General features: G+C 39.4%; 1 protein-coding gene across 7 annotated transcripts in view; it reads left to right on the top strand.

The window, feature by feature from the left end:
• BCAT1 (branched chain amino acid transaminase 1) overlaps positions 1-15,967 on the top strand; it is a 108,832-nt gene that overhangs the window by 60,267 nt on the left and 32,598 nt on the right. For all 7 annotated transcript variants that reach the window (XM_014832424.3, XM_014832422.3, XM_014832423.3 and 4 more), the window contains exon 5: positions 2,265-2,384. In XM_014832424.3, coding sequence (XP_014687910.1) covers positions 2,265-2,384 — 120 coding nt within the window. The remainder of the gene's footprint in view (positions 1-2,264; positions 2,385-15,967) is intronic.

Raw genomic sequence — 15,967 nt, 5'->3', positions numbered from 1 at the left:
GACCCTGGGAACAGCTAAATCTAAGTAGCTACTCCTTCTTAGCTAGGCTCTTCCTTCTATTTTTATAACCACGCTTCACTGCCCCTTCAGAGGCCATAATATGGTAGCGGAAGGGAAATTAAGGTAAGTTCTTTGTACTCAGTGCCAGTTTCACTCTTCTACCATTGCACACAGGTCACTGGGAAAACTTGTTAAATGAGGACAGAAGGAAAGGGAAGTAACATTTTTTTGGACATCAACTCTGCTACAAACTGTTGTATGTGGTTTTACATTCCTTGTCTGTTCAATCATAATAATAAACCATTGTCAAGAAAGTAGGTATTGAGGGGCCGGCCTGGTGGCGCAACGGTTAAGTGCGCATGTTACGCTTTGGTGGCCTGGGGTTTGCCAGTTCGGATCCTGGGTGTGGACATGGCACTGCTTGGCAAGCCATGCTGTGGTAGGCATCCCACATATAAAGTAGAGGAAGATGGGCACGGATATTAGCTCAGGGCCAGTCTTCCTCAGCAAAAAGAGGAGGATTGACAGCAGATGTTAGCTCAGGGCTGATCTTCCTTAAAAGGGAAAAAAAAGAGAGAAAAAAACTTGGTATTGTAAATTTTAGTAGTACCTTTGTACAGAAAGGAAAACTCGAGCCCAGAGAGGTTAAATGACTTGCCTAAAGTCACACAAAGTAAAGGGACAGGGCAAGAAATTGGATGTAAGTTTTTTGTCACCTAGTCAAGTTCTCTTTCCATCAACTCTTATCTCTAGACAGCGGTACCAGAGACCCAAGCAGGTGACACAGGTGAGGATATGTCCTATGTGATTAGCAGTCCCGATTTCTGTAACATTGCTACATTGTGATCACTGTCATAGGTTAGTATTTAAATAGCCAAATCCTGATGTCATGAGCTCTATTCAGATGCTTGTTTCTGACTCATTTTGACCTTGGATAACCCATCACATCTCTGAAAGTATGTTTCTCTGCCCTGCCAAGTGAGTAGAACTACTTATTTTACAAACTGTCACCCATTTAACATGTGGAAACTTCTTCTCCATAGAAATAAACTGTTCTTTACTTTTGCCCCTTTTCCTGCTGGGTTATCTGTCCCTTTCTTATTGATTTTCAGGATATCTTAACATATTCCAGTTACAATCCATTGTTAGTTATTTGTTGCAAATAATGTCACCCAGTTTATTGTACCTTTTTTTTTGGATGAGAAAGATCTGCCCTGAGCTAATATCTGTTGCCACTCTGCCTCTTTTTGCCCGAGAAAGATTGTTGCTGAGCTAACATCTATGCCAATATTCCTCTATTTTGTGTGTGGGATGCTGCCTCAGCATGGCATGTAGGTCTCTGCCCCAGATCTGAACCCGTGAGCCCCAGGCCACCAAAGTGGAGTATGCGAACTCAATCACCACCCCACACGTCCAGCCCCCAGGTTATTGTATCTTTTTTTTTAAGTTGTGAATCCTTCTACTTGTGGCTTGTGGGATGCCACCTCAACATGGCTTGATGAGCGGTGCCAGGTCTGCACCCAGGATCCAAACCGGTGAAACCCTGGGCCACTGAAGTGGAGCACGAACTTAGCCACTTGGCCATGGGGCCGGCCCCCTGTTGTTGTATCTTTTGAAGAACAGAAGTCCTTAAGTTTTAAATAGTCAAATTGTATACATTTTTTTCTTTATGATTTGTGCTTTATGTCTCCTATTTAAGCATCCTTTCCTATCTTAAGGTGACAGTTACACTTTGTATTTTTTTATAAAAGTTTTGTCACATTTAAATATATAACCCAACTATAATTGATATTTGGGTATGGTAAGAGGTAGGGATCCAATTTCTTATCTTTCCCATATGGATAATTTATCATCTCACCACAATGTTGGGGGGGGGAAGTCAAAGAAAAAAATTCTTATTTGGGGGCTGGCCCGGTGGCGCAGCGGTTAAGTTCACACATTCTGCTTTGGCAGCCTGGAGTTCGCCAGTTCGGATCCCGGTGCGGACCTACATGCTGCTTGTCAAGGCATGCTATGGTAGGCATCGCACATAAAAAGTAGAGGAAGATGGCTATGGATGTTAGCTCATGGCCGGTCTTCCTCCGCAAAAAGAGGAGGATTAGTGGCAGATGCTAGCTCAGGGCTAATCTTCCTCAAAAAAAAAAAATTCTTATTTGGTTTTATTATTTTTACTTTTTTACCAGTCTAAAGCTTCCATGAGGATCACTTCTTGTTGCCATAATGGAAGAAAATTCCACTATTCATTATATTTTTCATTCTTTCAGGTATTTGACAAAGAAGAACTTTTAGAGTGTATTCAACAGCTTGTGAAATTGGATCAAGAGTGGGTCCCCTATTCGACATCTGCTAGCCTATATATTCGTCCTACATTCATCGGAACTGAGGTGCAAACTGACTCTCTGTTTTGGGGTACTTTGGGGGGCAAGTTATCATTGTTTATTCTTGTGTGAAACTTCTACTATGTAGTTGGAAATAGCTCCTAATGGCATCCTTAGTGACTTCTTTCTCCTGATTATCAAGACTAGGGGTCAACAGACATTTTCTGTAAAGGGCCAGATAGTAACTATTTTTAGGCTTTGTGGGCCATATGGTTTCTGTCACAACTACTCAATTCTGCCACTGTAGCAGCCACAGATGGAAATGGGAATGAGCAATGAGTGAGGCTGTCTGCCTTCCCCTCATCAAGGCTAACCCTTATGTCCTCAGTTTACCAGTCCCATGCCTCCCGTCTTGGCAGCACTTCTCCAAGGTAGGAGTCCTAATGGTTTTGAAGTTTGGAGGAGGGAGAGGTGCTACTTTTTATTTTTATTTTCCTAAAGTCTTGGGATTTCTTGGTAAGGAGGAGGAGCAGAAGGCCCTCTTCCACCGTAGAAAATGTTTGTCGACGAAAATAATCCATAACCAATCTATAAATGAAAATTTGGATGAGTTTATTCTGAGCTGAAATCTGAGGACCGTGGCCCGGGGCCTTTCTTCCCAAAGGAAGAAAGGGCACCAAGGAAATGAGGTATGCAGAGTGGTTATATACCCCCATACAGATGTTTCACATATGATTGAAATGTCCCTCCCACAACAGTCACAAGATTGCCCTGTCGGCACAGCGCTTGATGGACACAGCTGGTAGTGGGTCTGCTCTCTTGGTGGGGGTGTCGCAGAAGGCAAGTCTATTGTCTTGAGCTGGGTGGTCACAGGTGAGTGCAGCAATCAGTTCCTAGCCTAAGGAAAGATGCTTAATCCTTAAAGAAATGCCAACGTTGGGAGGGGGAGGAAAGTTGCACCTTTATCTCAAGGGCCTTTGTTCTTTCCATAGGGAATCTCTAAAGCAGATATACAATGCATGCTCAACAGCCTCAGTCAGGCCCTTTTGGAAAGACAAGGTCAGGCTGAATTAGGTTTAAACAAAATGGCTTCCTCATATTCTCCAATATATGCTATTGCTTGCCATTTTTATTTGTCATGTTGGAAATAAAGTTCACAATGAGAGTTAGGGAAGAAACTTGAAAGCTAGAGTAGCAGGTTTAAATAACATGGCCATTGGGGCAGGCACAGTGGCATAACAGTTAAGTTCACACACTCTGTTTCAGTGGCTTAGGGTTCACTAGATGGGATCCCGGTGTGGACCTGTGCACTGTTTCTCGAGCCATGCTGTGGCAGGCATCCCACATATAAAGTGGAGGAAGACGGGCATTGATGTCAGCTCAGGGCCAATCTTCCTTGGTAAAAAGAGGAGGATTGGTGGCAGATGTTTAGCTCAGGGCAAATCTTCCTCAAAAAAAAAAAAAATAATAACATGGCCGTCAGATCTGCTGATAGGTCACAGTTTATTGGTTGGATGTCTTTGCAAAAGGACATGCTTGGAGAGGCCCAGGCCATTTGTGTGGGTGAGTATGTTATATAAAGACCCTGACCCTTGTCCCCTCTCTACTGGGAAGCTGTGGCCTTATGGAGAGGGTGATATTGAAGGCTAATTGATGGGAGGAGATGGAGTGTGGGTGGCCGATAAAGAGGGGGTGGCACATGGAGATCTTTAGGAATAGAGAAAATGAGACAGAGCTCTTTTGCTATATGGTCCAGTGATTCCATGCTTCACTAGGTAATTATCTCGTTACCAGATTCTCTACTAGGTCTTAGGAACACAAGAGGTAGGAAATATATAAGGCTATAGAATAAATACCTGAGTGGTCCTTTGGCCTCCTTTTGGTAAACTATTCACAGTCTAGATAATAAGTTTCATGAATTGCAGTTGCCCTTATAACTTTAAAGAATTGGGACAGTTTAAAGAATCATCTGCTCCTTAAGTTTCTGAAATTTTAATATTGTTTTTAAATATTATTATTTAACTTTATGATCGGAAGAAGCAATTTTTCAAGTTTGTCCAAACGTTACTAATCTCAAATCACTACGTCCAGTTATCTTGAGGTACTTTCCACTCAAAGACCTGGTTCTTCTGTTTCTAGTTGTTGAGAGTTTTTGTGATGAATGGATGTTGGATTCTGTTGAATGCTTTTTCTGGATGTCTTGACATGATTATATGTTTTGTCCTTTATTCTGTTATTATATTGTACTATATAATTTCATTTTTGGATGTTAAAACAACCTTGCATTTCTGGGCTAAATCCTATTTGATTATGGTGAATAATTCACATATATATCTTGCTGTATTTGGTTTGCAAATATTTTATTAGAATTCTTGTGTCAATGCTCATGAAAGGTATTGGTGTGTAGTTTTCTAACATATCTAGTACTGTGATTTAGTAAATTTTTTAGGCTCCTGGAATCCTACAATCTAGAGTTGGACAAGCTTTTAAATCTGATTTTACAGTCCTGCCTGTAGTCACAATAATCCTCTCTATTGGTGGCCCTCAAATTTTTGCATTTGGATCAAGCAGGTGTTGTTTGAAATATATTTATTGACCCTAATCCCCAGAGATTCTGATTGAGTAGATCTGGATGGTGATTCTGATGCCCACCCGAATTCAAGAACCTCAGTGACAAAAGCCTTGCAGATTAGTTTTCTCCCACTAGCTCTATCAATTTATGTATTTGATCATCCTTTGGACTTCAGTATCAAGAATTTTTAAAAATCTGCTTTCCAAGTAGTAAGGTAAGAAAGGAAATAACTGATACCATTTGGTGAGTCAACATTATTTATATTTGATTGGTATATATATTTACATCAATTAGAAACAGTTTCTAAATTTTCACTTTACCGGACGAGGCTGAACATGTATGACTGTCCGGTTCAATACTGGATACGTAACAAAGCTCCATCCAGTGAAGCTGGGTTTTGCTGAGCTTAACATCTGTTTTATCCAACTTCACTCTATTTAGTAACTGCTGGCAGGTGCAGCTATCTGCATGTACAAACACACACACAGAAACACAGACCTTCATTTCCTCAGTGACACTGGTAAGCGTACAGGTGCTTTGACCACAGACAATAGCAGAAATATGCACAACCACAAACTCTGAAATTCCCTTGTCTGATCATTGCTCCCAGACTTCCACTTTTTCAGTTTATCTTAGTCTCATTTCATCCCACTCTCTCCATTTGTGAAGTGGTGGAGTGAGACAGTAAATTATATCAAGGCTGACAATAGTCGTCATTGAGAAGGGTTGAATCTGATGGTGGGGACAACCCTCCAGGCTACCAGGAGTCAGCCACTCAGCTCCTTTGACCAGGTCCCAGGCTGTCCACTATAGATCTGCAGGCTTCCAGCAGATTTGACTTTTTCAGCTGCACTCAAAGAGAGACTGACCTTGCCTCATGTGGAAGTTGGTTAATTCCTCATATTCAGTTAATTTCATACTTTACATTTGCAGTTCGTTGTTAGTGCTGTCAAGTCGATTCTGACTCCTAGCAACCCTCTGTCCAGCAGAGGGCGTACAGCAGAGCGGAACCCTGCTTGGTCTTTGGCACCATCTTCTCACCTTCCGGCGCTGTATCAGAAAATGCTCTGCTGCTGTTCATAGGGTTTTCATGGCCAATTCTTTTGGAAGTGGGTAGCCAGGTCCTTTTTCCTAGTCTGTCTTAGTCTGGAAGCTACAGTGAAACCTGTCCACCATGGGTGACCCTGCTGGCATTTGAAATACCAGTGGCATAGGTTTCAGCATCAGAACAACACACAGCTGCCACAGTATAACAACCGGCAGACAAGATGGTATGGGTCTCTGACTGGGAAACGAACCCAGGCTGTGGTGATGAGAGCGCTAAACCTTAACCACGAGACCACCAGGGCTTGGCTATATTTGGTGTGCCCTTCAATAAATTTCTGGAGTTGAGCTCGACTAGAGAAACAGTTTGGTTTTGGTTAATACCAGCCTCAGATGTACAGAAGCCAGTTTGAACAATGTAGAACAACATTTTAAATCACTTCACATAAGCAGTTTCCCCATTTGCAGCTTCTCTGGAAATGTTTCAGCATGAAATTTTCTTTAGAGCTCGCATTTTAAAATCCTGCTGCCAAGCAGTCCACTCCTTAATTTCTGGTTGACTCTACAGGGAGCTTAAGGACATATGAATTTCATAGATATGTCTTTCTTTTCCTTTAATCACGTTGTAAAGTCTTTATATTACACATATAATTTAACCTATAATCATAACAATTTCCATGAAAAGAATTCCCTTTATTCACTGCCTGTTTCTTTCTGCTTATAAATCTTATCATCATTTCCCTTCACAATTAGCCTCTATAAACGAAAAAACTTAACAGGTTTGAAAACTAGTTATTACAGCAGCAATTTGTAATCATTTAACTTGGGTTTTGTCCACACTTTTAATGTGTTCTCTTGCAATTCTATTTGAGAGATATATATTCATATTCTATGGTTTATAAACAATTTTAAATCTTATCTGCGTAACTGTTAACCTGTTTCGTGTTAACAGTTGTTTTTAGCATCTTCAAACCTTGAGTAGGTGTTTAGAGATCTAGCTTATTTGCATTGCTTTTAGCCTGTGATAATCCGCTGGTTATTATCGTGTCACTCGTACCAATGGACACCCTTTTGAGGCTGTTGTTGTCCGTTCCAGCATTATCGTAGGGGATGATTGTTGTTATCATCTTTATTTTTACTCTTTGGAGTTGTGGTGCCCCTGGTTATTAATTGTACCTTCAGTTCATGGCACTTACCATCGTATGAGGTCCCTCTTGGTTTCTTTATTCCCTTCTGTCTTCATTCCCCGCTCTCATCTCCTCTTCTTCCATTGGAAATCATTCTCATGTATTGAATGAATATTCTTTAGGTTTGTATGTGTTTTTAAGTATCTCTTATTACTTTGTATACCTGTGATTTTAATTTATATAAATGGTTTTTTATCTTACAGATCTCATTGTTTCATAACTTTTTCCTTTAGCGCTGTGTATTTCATTTCTGTCCAGGTTACTGGGCTTGTGTCCACCCCATTACTTCTAACTGCTGCACACTCTCCATGCTGGAAACCTACCATGTTTTGTTCCAGTTCCCTTACTGGGGTTCCAGTTCCCTCTTACCTTTTATAATAAGCGATGAGGAGTTTGAAAATAGACAACCTCGGGAATTATCGAATGAGTTAATTGTTTCCCAGCAAGATGCCCTAGGCCCGTCTGACTTTTTCATCCCAAGAAAGTCCTGCTGCTTTTCAGGGAAGTCTTGATTCTCTTTGATGGAATATAGTCATTCAATCTATCCTCATCGCCATCACCTGGCATTATGAAGCTTTTCTAAGTGTCATTGTGCTCAGTGCTTTCTGTGCGCTGACAACACTGTGAATAGGTGTTACTGGCATCATTTTAGAGATGAGGAAACTGATGCCCAAAGAGATGAAATAAAAACCCCTGCACCCTTAACCTCTGTGCTGCAGCATCTCTTATGTGTTAGCTGCTGTGCTCGGTCTAGGAATAAGGTGCTGAGCCAAAACCATGCCCCTGCTCTCAGGGAGCTCAGTGCCTAGTGTAGGAGTCACACCTTCATCGTAGAAACCCACAAAATGAAGGTGTACTGATAGATGGAGATCAGTGCTGTGAAGAAGTGGGGCATGGTTTGGTAAGAGTGGTTACCATGGAAACGTCACTTAGCCAGGGGCTCATTTCTTTCCCATCTCGTTCTAATATAAATCTACCTTTACGTCTATTTCCTGTCCTTCTCTGAGATCCAGCTCTTCTGCTGTCAATTAATATTTGACATAATCGCTCCAGATTTTATATATTGTATTATGTTTTATAATATGTTATATAATCTGTATTATATAACACACACATACACACAGTCACACTAAGTTTCAAGTTCAATTATAATGCTTGCAAATTTAGGAATGTCAATTCACATGCAAACTTACCAGTACATTTCTGTGATTTTATTTTTGTTTTTAAATTTTTTTCTTAATTAAGGTATAATTGACATATAACATTATATTTCAGGTGTATAACATAATGATTTGATATTCGTATATATTGTGAAATGATCACCACCGTGTCTAGTTAACATCCATCAGCATACACAGTTACAAAAAATTTTTTTTTCTTGCAATGAGAACTTTTGAGATCTTAGAAACTTTCTTAGCAACTTTTTTCTTAACTCTCTCAGCAACTTTCAAATATGCAATACAGTATTATTAACTGTAGTCACCATGTTGTACATTATGACTCCATGACATTTATTTTGTAAATGGAACTTTGTATCTTTTGGCTCCCTTCGCCCATTTTTCTCACCCCCAGCCTCTGGCAACCACTAATCTATTCTCTGTCTCTATGAGCTTGTTTTTTGTGTATTTGTTTCTTTTTTTTTTTTTCAGATTCCACATGTGAGATCATAATGGTATTTGTCTTTCTCTGTCTGACTTATTTCACTTAGCATAATGCCCTTGAGATCCACCCATGTTGTCACACATGGCAAGATTTCATTCCTTTTTATGGCGGAATAATACTCCATTTTGTGTGTGTGTGTGTGTGTGTGTGTGTGTATACACACACCACATTTTCTTCATTCATCAATCAATGGACACAGGTTGTTTCCATGTCTTGGCTATTGTAAATACTGCTGCAGTGAACCTGGGGATACATATATCTCTTTGAGTTAATGTTTTTGTTTTCTTTGGCTAAACACCCAGAAGTAGATACCTGGATCACATGGTAGTTCTATTTTTAATTTTTTGAGGAGCCTCCATACTGTTTTCCATAGTAACTGCACCAATTTACGTTTCTGCCAACAGTGCCCGTGAATATTTCTGGGATTTTAAAGGAAGGATTTAGGGGATGGAAAAATACCTGGTAACAAATTCAGATAGTACCAAAACTATGCAGTGGAAAGGCAATTTCCTTCCCTCTCATCCTGATCCAGAGTTCCACAGTTCACCTCCTTCCAAGCGATGCCTGTTGCCTGTTTTTCTTAGAGCTTTCTAGATGTGCGTATTAAGAAATGCACACACACACCCCCCTCGCCTGCTTACATGTGTTTATACTTTAAACATTATCCTTCTTTTTACAAAACTGGCAATTTTTTGCCTAGTTTTTGACCATATACAAAGATTTTTAAAACTGTACACACACACATACGGAATTTAAAGAAAAGAATTAAAATGAAAATCTGTGGACATAATACCCAGTTACGATGACAACATGACTAGTACAGTTGAACCCCATTGTGTTCCGTTCCCTGTCACCTCCCATTCCCTCCCAAGTAGGGTCAACCACATGGTTGGGTATCGGTCATTCTTTATCTTCCCCCTCGGCCCCCACCTGTGGCATTCTGTTTTACTACAGAGGGACATCTGGGTTATTTCCAACTATTGAGTGTTATAAATAAAACTGCTATGCACATCCCTTACATGTCTTCTGGTGGACACACATACTTGCTTGTCTTTGGTGTTTCCCCAGTATTGAACCGCTGGGTCAGAGAGCATTTGTATGTTTTACTTTACTGGACACTGACAGTTTTCCAAAATGCTTGCACCAGCAATGTATGAAAGTTCCATTTGCTTCATTTCCTCGCTGACACTGGTATAGTCTTATTCTTTTCACCCATTCTGATATATGCAGCCTTATCTCCTTGTGGTTTTAATTTTCGTTGCCCTAATGATAAGTTATGTTGAATACCTTTTCACATGCTTACTAGCTTTTGGAAATCTTTTTGTGAAGTGCTTTTGCAAGTCTTCTTGCCATTAAAAAAAATTGGTTTGTCTTTTTCATTTTTATAGAGTCTGTATATATTCTGGATATAAATCTTTTGTTAGATAAATGCATTGCAAACAGTTTCCCACTCTGAGGCTTGTATTTACGTCTGTTTCACTCTCTTACCAGTATCTTTTGATGAAGAGGAGTACTTATTTTTTTTTTCTTTTTGAGCAAGATTAGCCCTGAGCTAACTACTGCCAATCCTCCTCTTTTTGCTGAGGAAGACTGGTGCTGAGCTAACATCCATGTCCATCTTCCTCTACTTTATATGTGGGGTGCCTACCACAGCATGGCTTGCCAAGTGGTGTATAGGTCCACACCCGGGATCCAAACCAGTGAACCCCAGGCTGCTGAAGTGGAACGTGCGAACTTAACTGCTACACCACCAGGCTGGCCCCCAGAAGTACTTAATTTTAATGTAATTAAACTTATTTTTTTTATGTTTTGTGATTTTTATGTGTTTTAAAGAAAATCTTCCTTATTCCAAAGTCATGCTTTTCTTCTATTTCAGATTTTTTGCTTTTTCCACTTAAGTGAAATCCATTAGGAAGTGAACTTTGTGTGACGTTAAGGACCCAATTTTATTTTCTCCATTTGGATACCAAGTTGTTCCACCATGATTTATGGAGTGGTCCATCCTTTCTTCCCTAGTTTGTAATGCCAGCTGTTGATATGTCAAGTGTCCATAGATGAAGGCTTTTTCTGGCTTTCCATCTCTTTTCTTTTTTTACACATAAATGGTAGCAATACTCTGAACAATTTTGTATGTATTATTATGTTTGTGCTTACAATTTGTTTTGGAGATCCTTCCAGATCAGTGCATGTGGATCTACCCCTACTTTTTTCCATTTTCCTAGCTGTAAGGTATTCCACTGTACATATATACCATATATGCCATACTTAATTGAATATGGGATGCCATAAATTATAAGACGCACCATTCGTTTATGCTCTGAAATGGAAAAACATTGCCAATCATACTGTGATACAGTACTTTCCCAGTAATCCTGAGTGATTCATGAATTGGTCATACCAGCCTCTTATTTTTTCGAAATGTGTGTTTTCAGAGGAAATCTGCAGTTTCTCCTGCCTTCAGATGCACTGCTTGGCTTGTGATAGGTATTTTTATTTTTCATACATCTTAATAACAAAAGCTAACACAGCTTTATCTTCTTATGGAATTCTTCCCACTCTACGTTCCATTAGAAGACTTGGTTGCTGCTTTGCAAGAAAATATTAAATTGCATTTGTTTCATGATATTACAAGTATTTGCTTCACTAATATCAAACACATGTCCTGCTCTTGTTTTTATGCTTTTCTGTGCAAGAACTTTTCTTTCTAATACCAAATCGTACTGTAACCTTTTGAAGACCTTTTAAATGCCAAACTCATCATGTATAGCATCACCAATGCCCATAAGCCATTGAAAGTACCATCGGTATGAACAGCTAATTCCGAGTCTGGCAGTGCCATCTTTGCTGTGACTGCTGCTTAGCCAACAGCAATTGTAAAATGCTGAGTCCAAATTTCAGACATGTTAAATGTGGGAAAAAGTGGACATCTTAGAACCTGTGAAATATGATTGCATAATTTATATAACCAGTGTCCTTTTGATCAACCATTATGTTGATATAGAAAACATAAGAACCGTTATTAGTAAATTGGATAAAACAAGAAAATTTGGGACTCAAAAAATGCAGGATTTCTTCAAGAAATTTATGCTATGGACATATCCCCTAGTGCACTTAAAGACAAATATTCAAGGATATTTTTTGCAGTTCACACAATTTGCTGGTAGGTTGGATATGCGTGTGAGAGGAGAGATGTTATATTTTCCTTTGGGCCAAAGGAACTGGATAGTGACCATTTGTTGGGATGAGCAAGAGTGAGGGGAGAAGGGTTTTTTGTTGTTTATTTATTGGAGTGATGATAGAATCAAGAGTTCAGTTTTGCATATAGTGATTTAAGTCAGTGATATCAAGATGGTGGGTAGATACACAAGTGTGGAATTGGGAGAAGAGTTTGGAGTTTAAGTGATACATTCTCGTGGTTAGCATAAAATGCCTTTAAAACCAAGGGTTTGGATGAAGTTACCTAGGGAAGAACTGTAGATAATGATGAAAAAGAAGGTGAAGACCAAACCCTGGGGCAGGCCAGCATTTAGAAGAAAGGGAGGTGAAGAGGAATCAGCTAAGTAGCCAGTAAGGTAGAAAGAAGCGCAAGAGGGCTTAGTGTACTGGAAGCCAAGTGAAGAACATGGAAGCAATGATCAACTGTGACAGACCCCATCCATAGGACCAGTGAGATGAGGCTGAGAACTCACTGTTGGATTTGGGCACATGGAGGTCCTTGGTGATCTTGAGAAGCATATTTCAGTGGGGTGGTGGGGTTGAAAGCTTGAATGTTGTGGATTCAAGAGAGAATGAGAGGAGGGAAGGTGATGGTGAGTAAGTGCAAATCTTATGAGAAATTCTGGATATAGTGGAGCACAGAAATGAATGGATACCTGGAGTAGGACATGTGGTAAAGGGAGTGTGTTTGTTTTAGACGGGAGATATTATGGCTTCTTTCTAAGCTGGTAGAAATGATCCACAAGAAAAGGCAAACTGATTGTTAAAATATTCAGCAGCTTTCCCACATTCTACTTCTATTGTGGTGGTGCTACTTCTGAGGGTGACAGTATGGCGGGCAGCGATAGGTTCCTAGATATTGCCCCTCAGTGCCATATTCTCCACCATTTTCCTCTCTAACTCATCCTCTTTTTTAAGAACTGCTAGGATCTTTTTTTTTTTTTAACTCAGCTGTTCTTTGGGTTAAAAAATAAGTCATGCTGTTCTTTTTGAAAATGTTCCCTTATTTTCAGTTATCTTATTTCTTCTGTCTCTTATTTCCCTTGTCTAGACAGAATTATTCTGAAGCCTCTACATTGCCACTGTGCTGCCTGCCTTCCAGACCCAAATGTGGACTAATAAATACCTTTCTTAGCTTGCTGAGCTCTCTCTGCCATCGTTCAGATCACCTCTGAAACCCTGCCTTTCTATAAAGTAATTTTCTGGCTGACTCAGACAGAAGTTGTAATTTTCACTGTGAAATGTCTCTTTGTTTTCCATCACACCCAAGTGTCCTGTTATTTTGTGCAAAATATACACATATTTAATACCCTCATATGGTATATGAATTTGTTATTTGTCAGGTATAACTTATAAAGTAAAAAGAGCCTTTATTTTTTTGAGCACATCAGTATTTCAGCTTCAAAGACAGTGCGCTCTCTTGAGAAGTTATAAACATCGTATCTGAGATTTTTATATTCCTCTTTTTCCAGGGGGTTTCTTAAAAACCCCTTTCAATTCCTTATGTGTTGAAATAATCTGAGAAACTGTAGAGAAGAATAAAAAAGTTAATCAAAATAAGACTTATTGAAACTGATTTACATAACTTAATCAGCTATCTTCCATATCTTCTCTTTATGTAGCTTTTGCTTTATATGTTCAGAAGCCTGACCTTACCATCATAGGATTTTCTTCATTGCCGTTTGATTAATGTTATATAACAAACTTCTCAACTGTCTCAGTAGCAGAGAATTTAAATTGCTTTCCAGGAAAGAAGGGAGAATTAAGATGAAGGAACAAATAATGGTTCCTCAGGGTAGAAACGGATCCGATCCCCAGGTTCCCTGCCTGAGACATAAATTTACATTTTATTTATTCTTACTCTTGAGCCGTGTGACCATTTTCAGTAAAGTCACAGAGTTCTTTTCATGAGAAGACAGTCAATATAAGTAATCATTTAAGGATGAAGGCGATAAGCTGTGATCAACACCAGTATTTGAAGTACTTGTAAGACATGAGTTGACCTTGCTTAAATTTCAGAAAATAACATAAACACGTTTTCTCTCAGCATTGAAAAATTCTAGTCTATAATTTACCTGCTTGCTAAGACTAAAAGTATTACTTAAGGGTTTATGGAGATATGTTTTTTTCCTAGAAATAGATTTAAATGCCTAGCATTATTCTGTTTTCCATTTCTGCTCTCTATACTGCCACCTAGTGGAATAAATGCAAGCTTACCTCTCAATTAAAATCAGGGGAAAGGAGATGAATAATATGAAATTTATCTCAGAAAAATATTTCCATGATGATGAGTTATTGTTACTTTTATTAGTATAATGGAGGTTGCAAAAAATACAAGAGTTCAGAGTGAAAAAAGTCCAAGCATTTGTGATATCTAATAAAATGCTTAACAGTTTGTCCACAAATAAGCTGTTTTATTCAGAAACTTAGAAGCTAGGTAAATTATTGAGACTGTGTCCTGCATACTTTATTTCTAAATTATGTTGAGGAGCATCTCTTAATTCATTCATTAATTCATTATGAGGGTCAATCAAAAAGTTTTAAATATTAAGCTTCAAAGCACCTCTGATGAAGTGTACTTACTTAACTGATAGGTAGATAAAAGTGTAGAGATATGATAGTCAATTTTTATCAAATTTGGGAAGAAAGGCAATATATATATTATTCTGAGGTTTTCTCTCCCGAACAATGAAACCAAAAAAAACAAATGAAGCTTTAAGGCTCCTCAGTCTATTGGGAGGTCCTCTTCAACCTCCATTAAACAACCAAAAACCCAAAACTTGTGGTTGCTTGCTGCCTAACTTCTTTAACTTGGTTATCTGTCATCTGTTATCATTTGCTCTGGGGCCGCCTGAGCCCTGCTTGGTCCTCATGAGGACCCACGTGAATGGAATCGGATAGCATCAGTGTATACATATACACATTTTTTTATGCTCACCAATAGTTTACCTACCTGATTCTTGATGATCTGGGCAAGGTATAACTTCCCCCAGATTAAGTAGTGGGTGAGGGGCCTTGAGCCAATAGTGGAAGGGGAGATATAGTTGAAATTCAGAAAAAAATAGCCCCAGATCCACTTTCAGCCAGTTTCATCAAACATTACAAAAGCCACAAAATCAGCTGGACTTGAGTCTCCTCTCATTCTCTCCATGACAGACTCCTACCCCCAGCCAGCCAGCCAGATCCAGCTCTGTGAAGACTGGACACAAGCATTTTCTATCCCAAGACTCTTCATGTAATAGTCCTGACTTGGTTTCTCCCTGTGATCTTGAATTACACGGGATAGCCCAGTGACCTTTTTTGCCTTTGTAATACGTAGCCCTCAAAACTTCCAGTCTCTCAGTTTTGCTTCTTAATAAACAAGTGACAGTAACTACTTACAACTGCTTGTGTACTAGAGGAGTTTGTATGATTTTGGCATTGTTAGCCTATGATTTGCCAGTGTTGGTGGGAAAGGCCATCTTCTATCTTTGTCATTCATCATACAGGTGTCCTGAGTTCTTCCTCCTCTGCTTTTTTAGGGGACGCTGGTACCTGTCTGGTACCTGTCGGTTAGGTGTGATAGTGGCACACGCCCCTGTACCTGCCACCTGCTGGGGGCCCTGGCGTGTCCTGAAGTGGTCAGTAGTCTGTGAAAACAGAAAGGGAAATTAGAGGAGCAAATAGTTTATTTCACCCCCAAAGACTAAATATCACGTGTGGATTCTTCCCTTTTTCAATTCCCAATCAGTGCAACCTTGAAAGGTGATATATAGCTAGCTGTTAAAAATACACTTTTTTTAAAAACCCTACTACCAAAGAAATTGGACAAATTTGCCTTTCCTCTAAAATCATAACAACTCAGAAAGCAAAGCAAAAATGAAACCTAAGTATGGTCATGGGCCATATACGACAGTGGCCCTTAAAATTAGTACCACACAGCTGAGGTGTGTAGGAGACTATACCATCTAGGTGTGTGTAAGTACACT

Source organism: Equus asinus, chromosome 22, assembly GCF_041296235.1.
Source record: "Equus asinus isolate D_3611 breed Donkey chromosome 22, EquAss-T2T_v2, whole genome shotgun sequence".
NCBI classification, from domain to species: Eukaryota; Metazoa; Chordata; class Mammalia; order Perissodactyla; family Equidae; genus Equus; species Equus asinus.
Note: the sequence above shows the minus strand (reverse complement) of the source record. Positions and strands in the feature narration are given on the sequence as shown.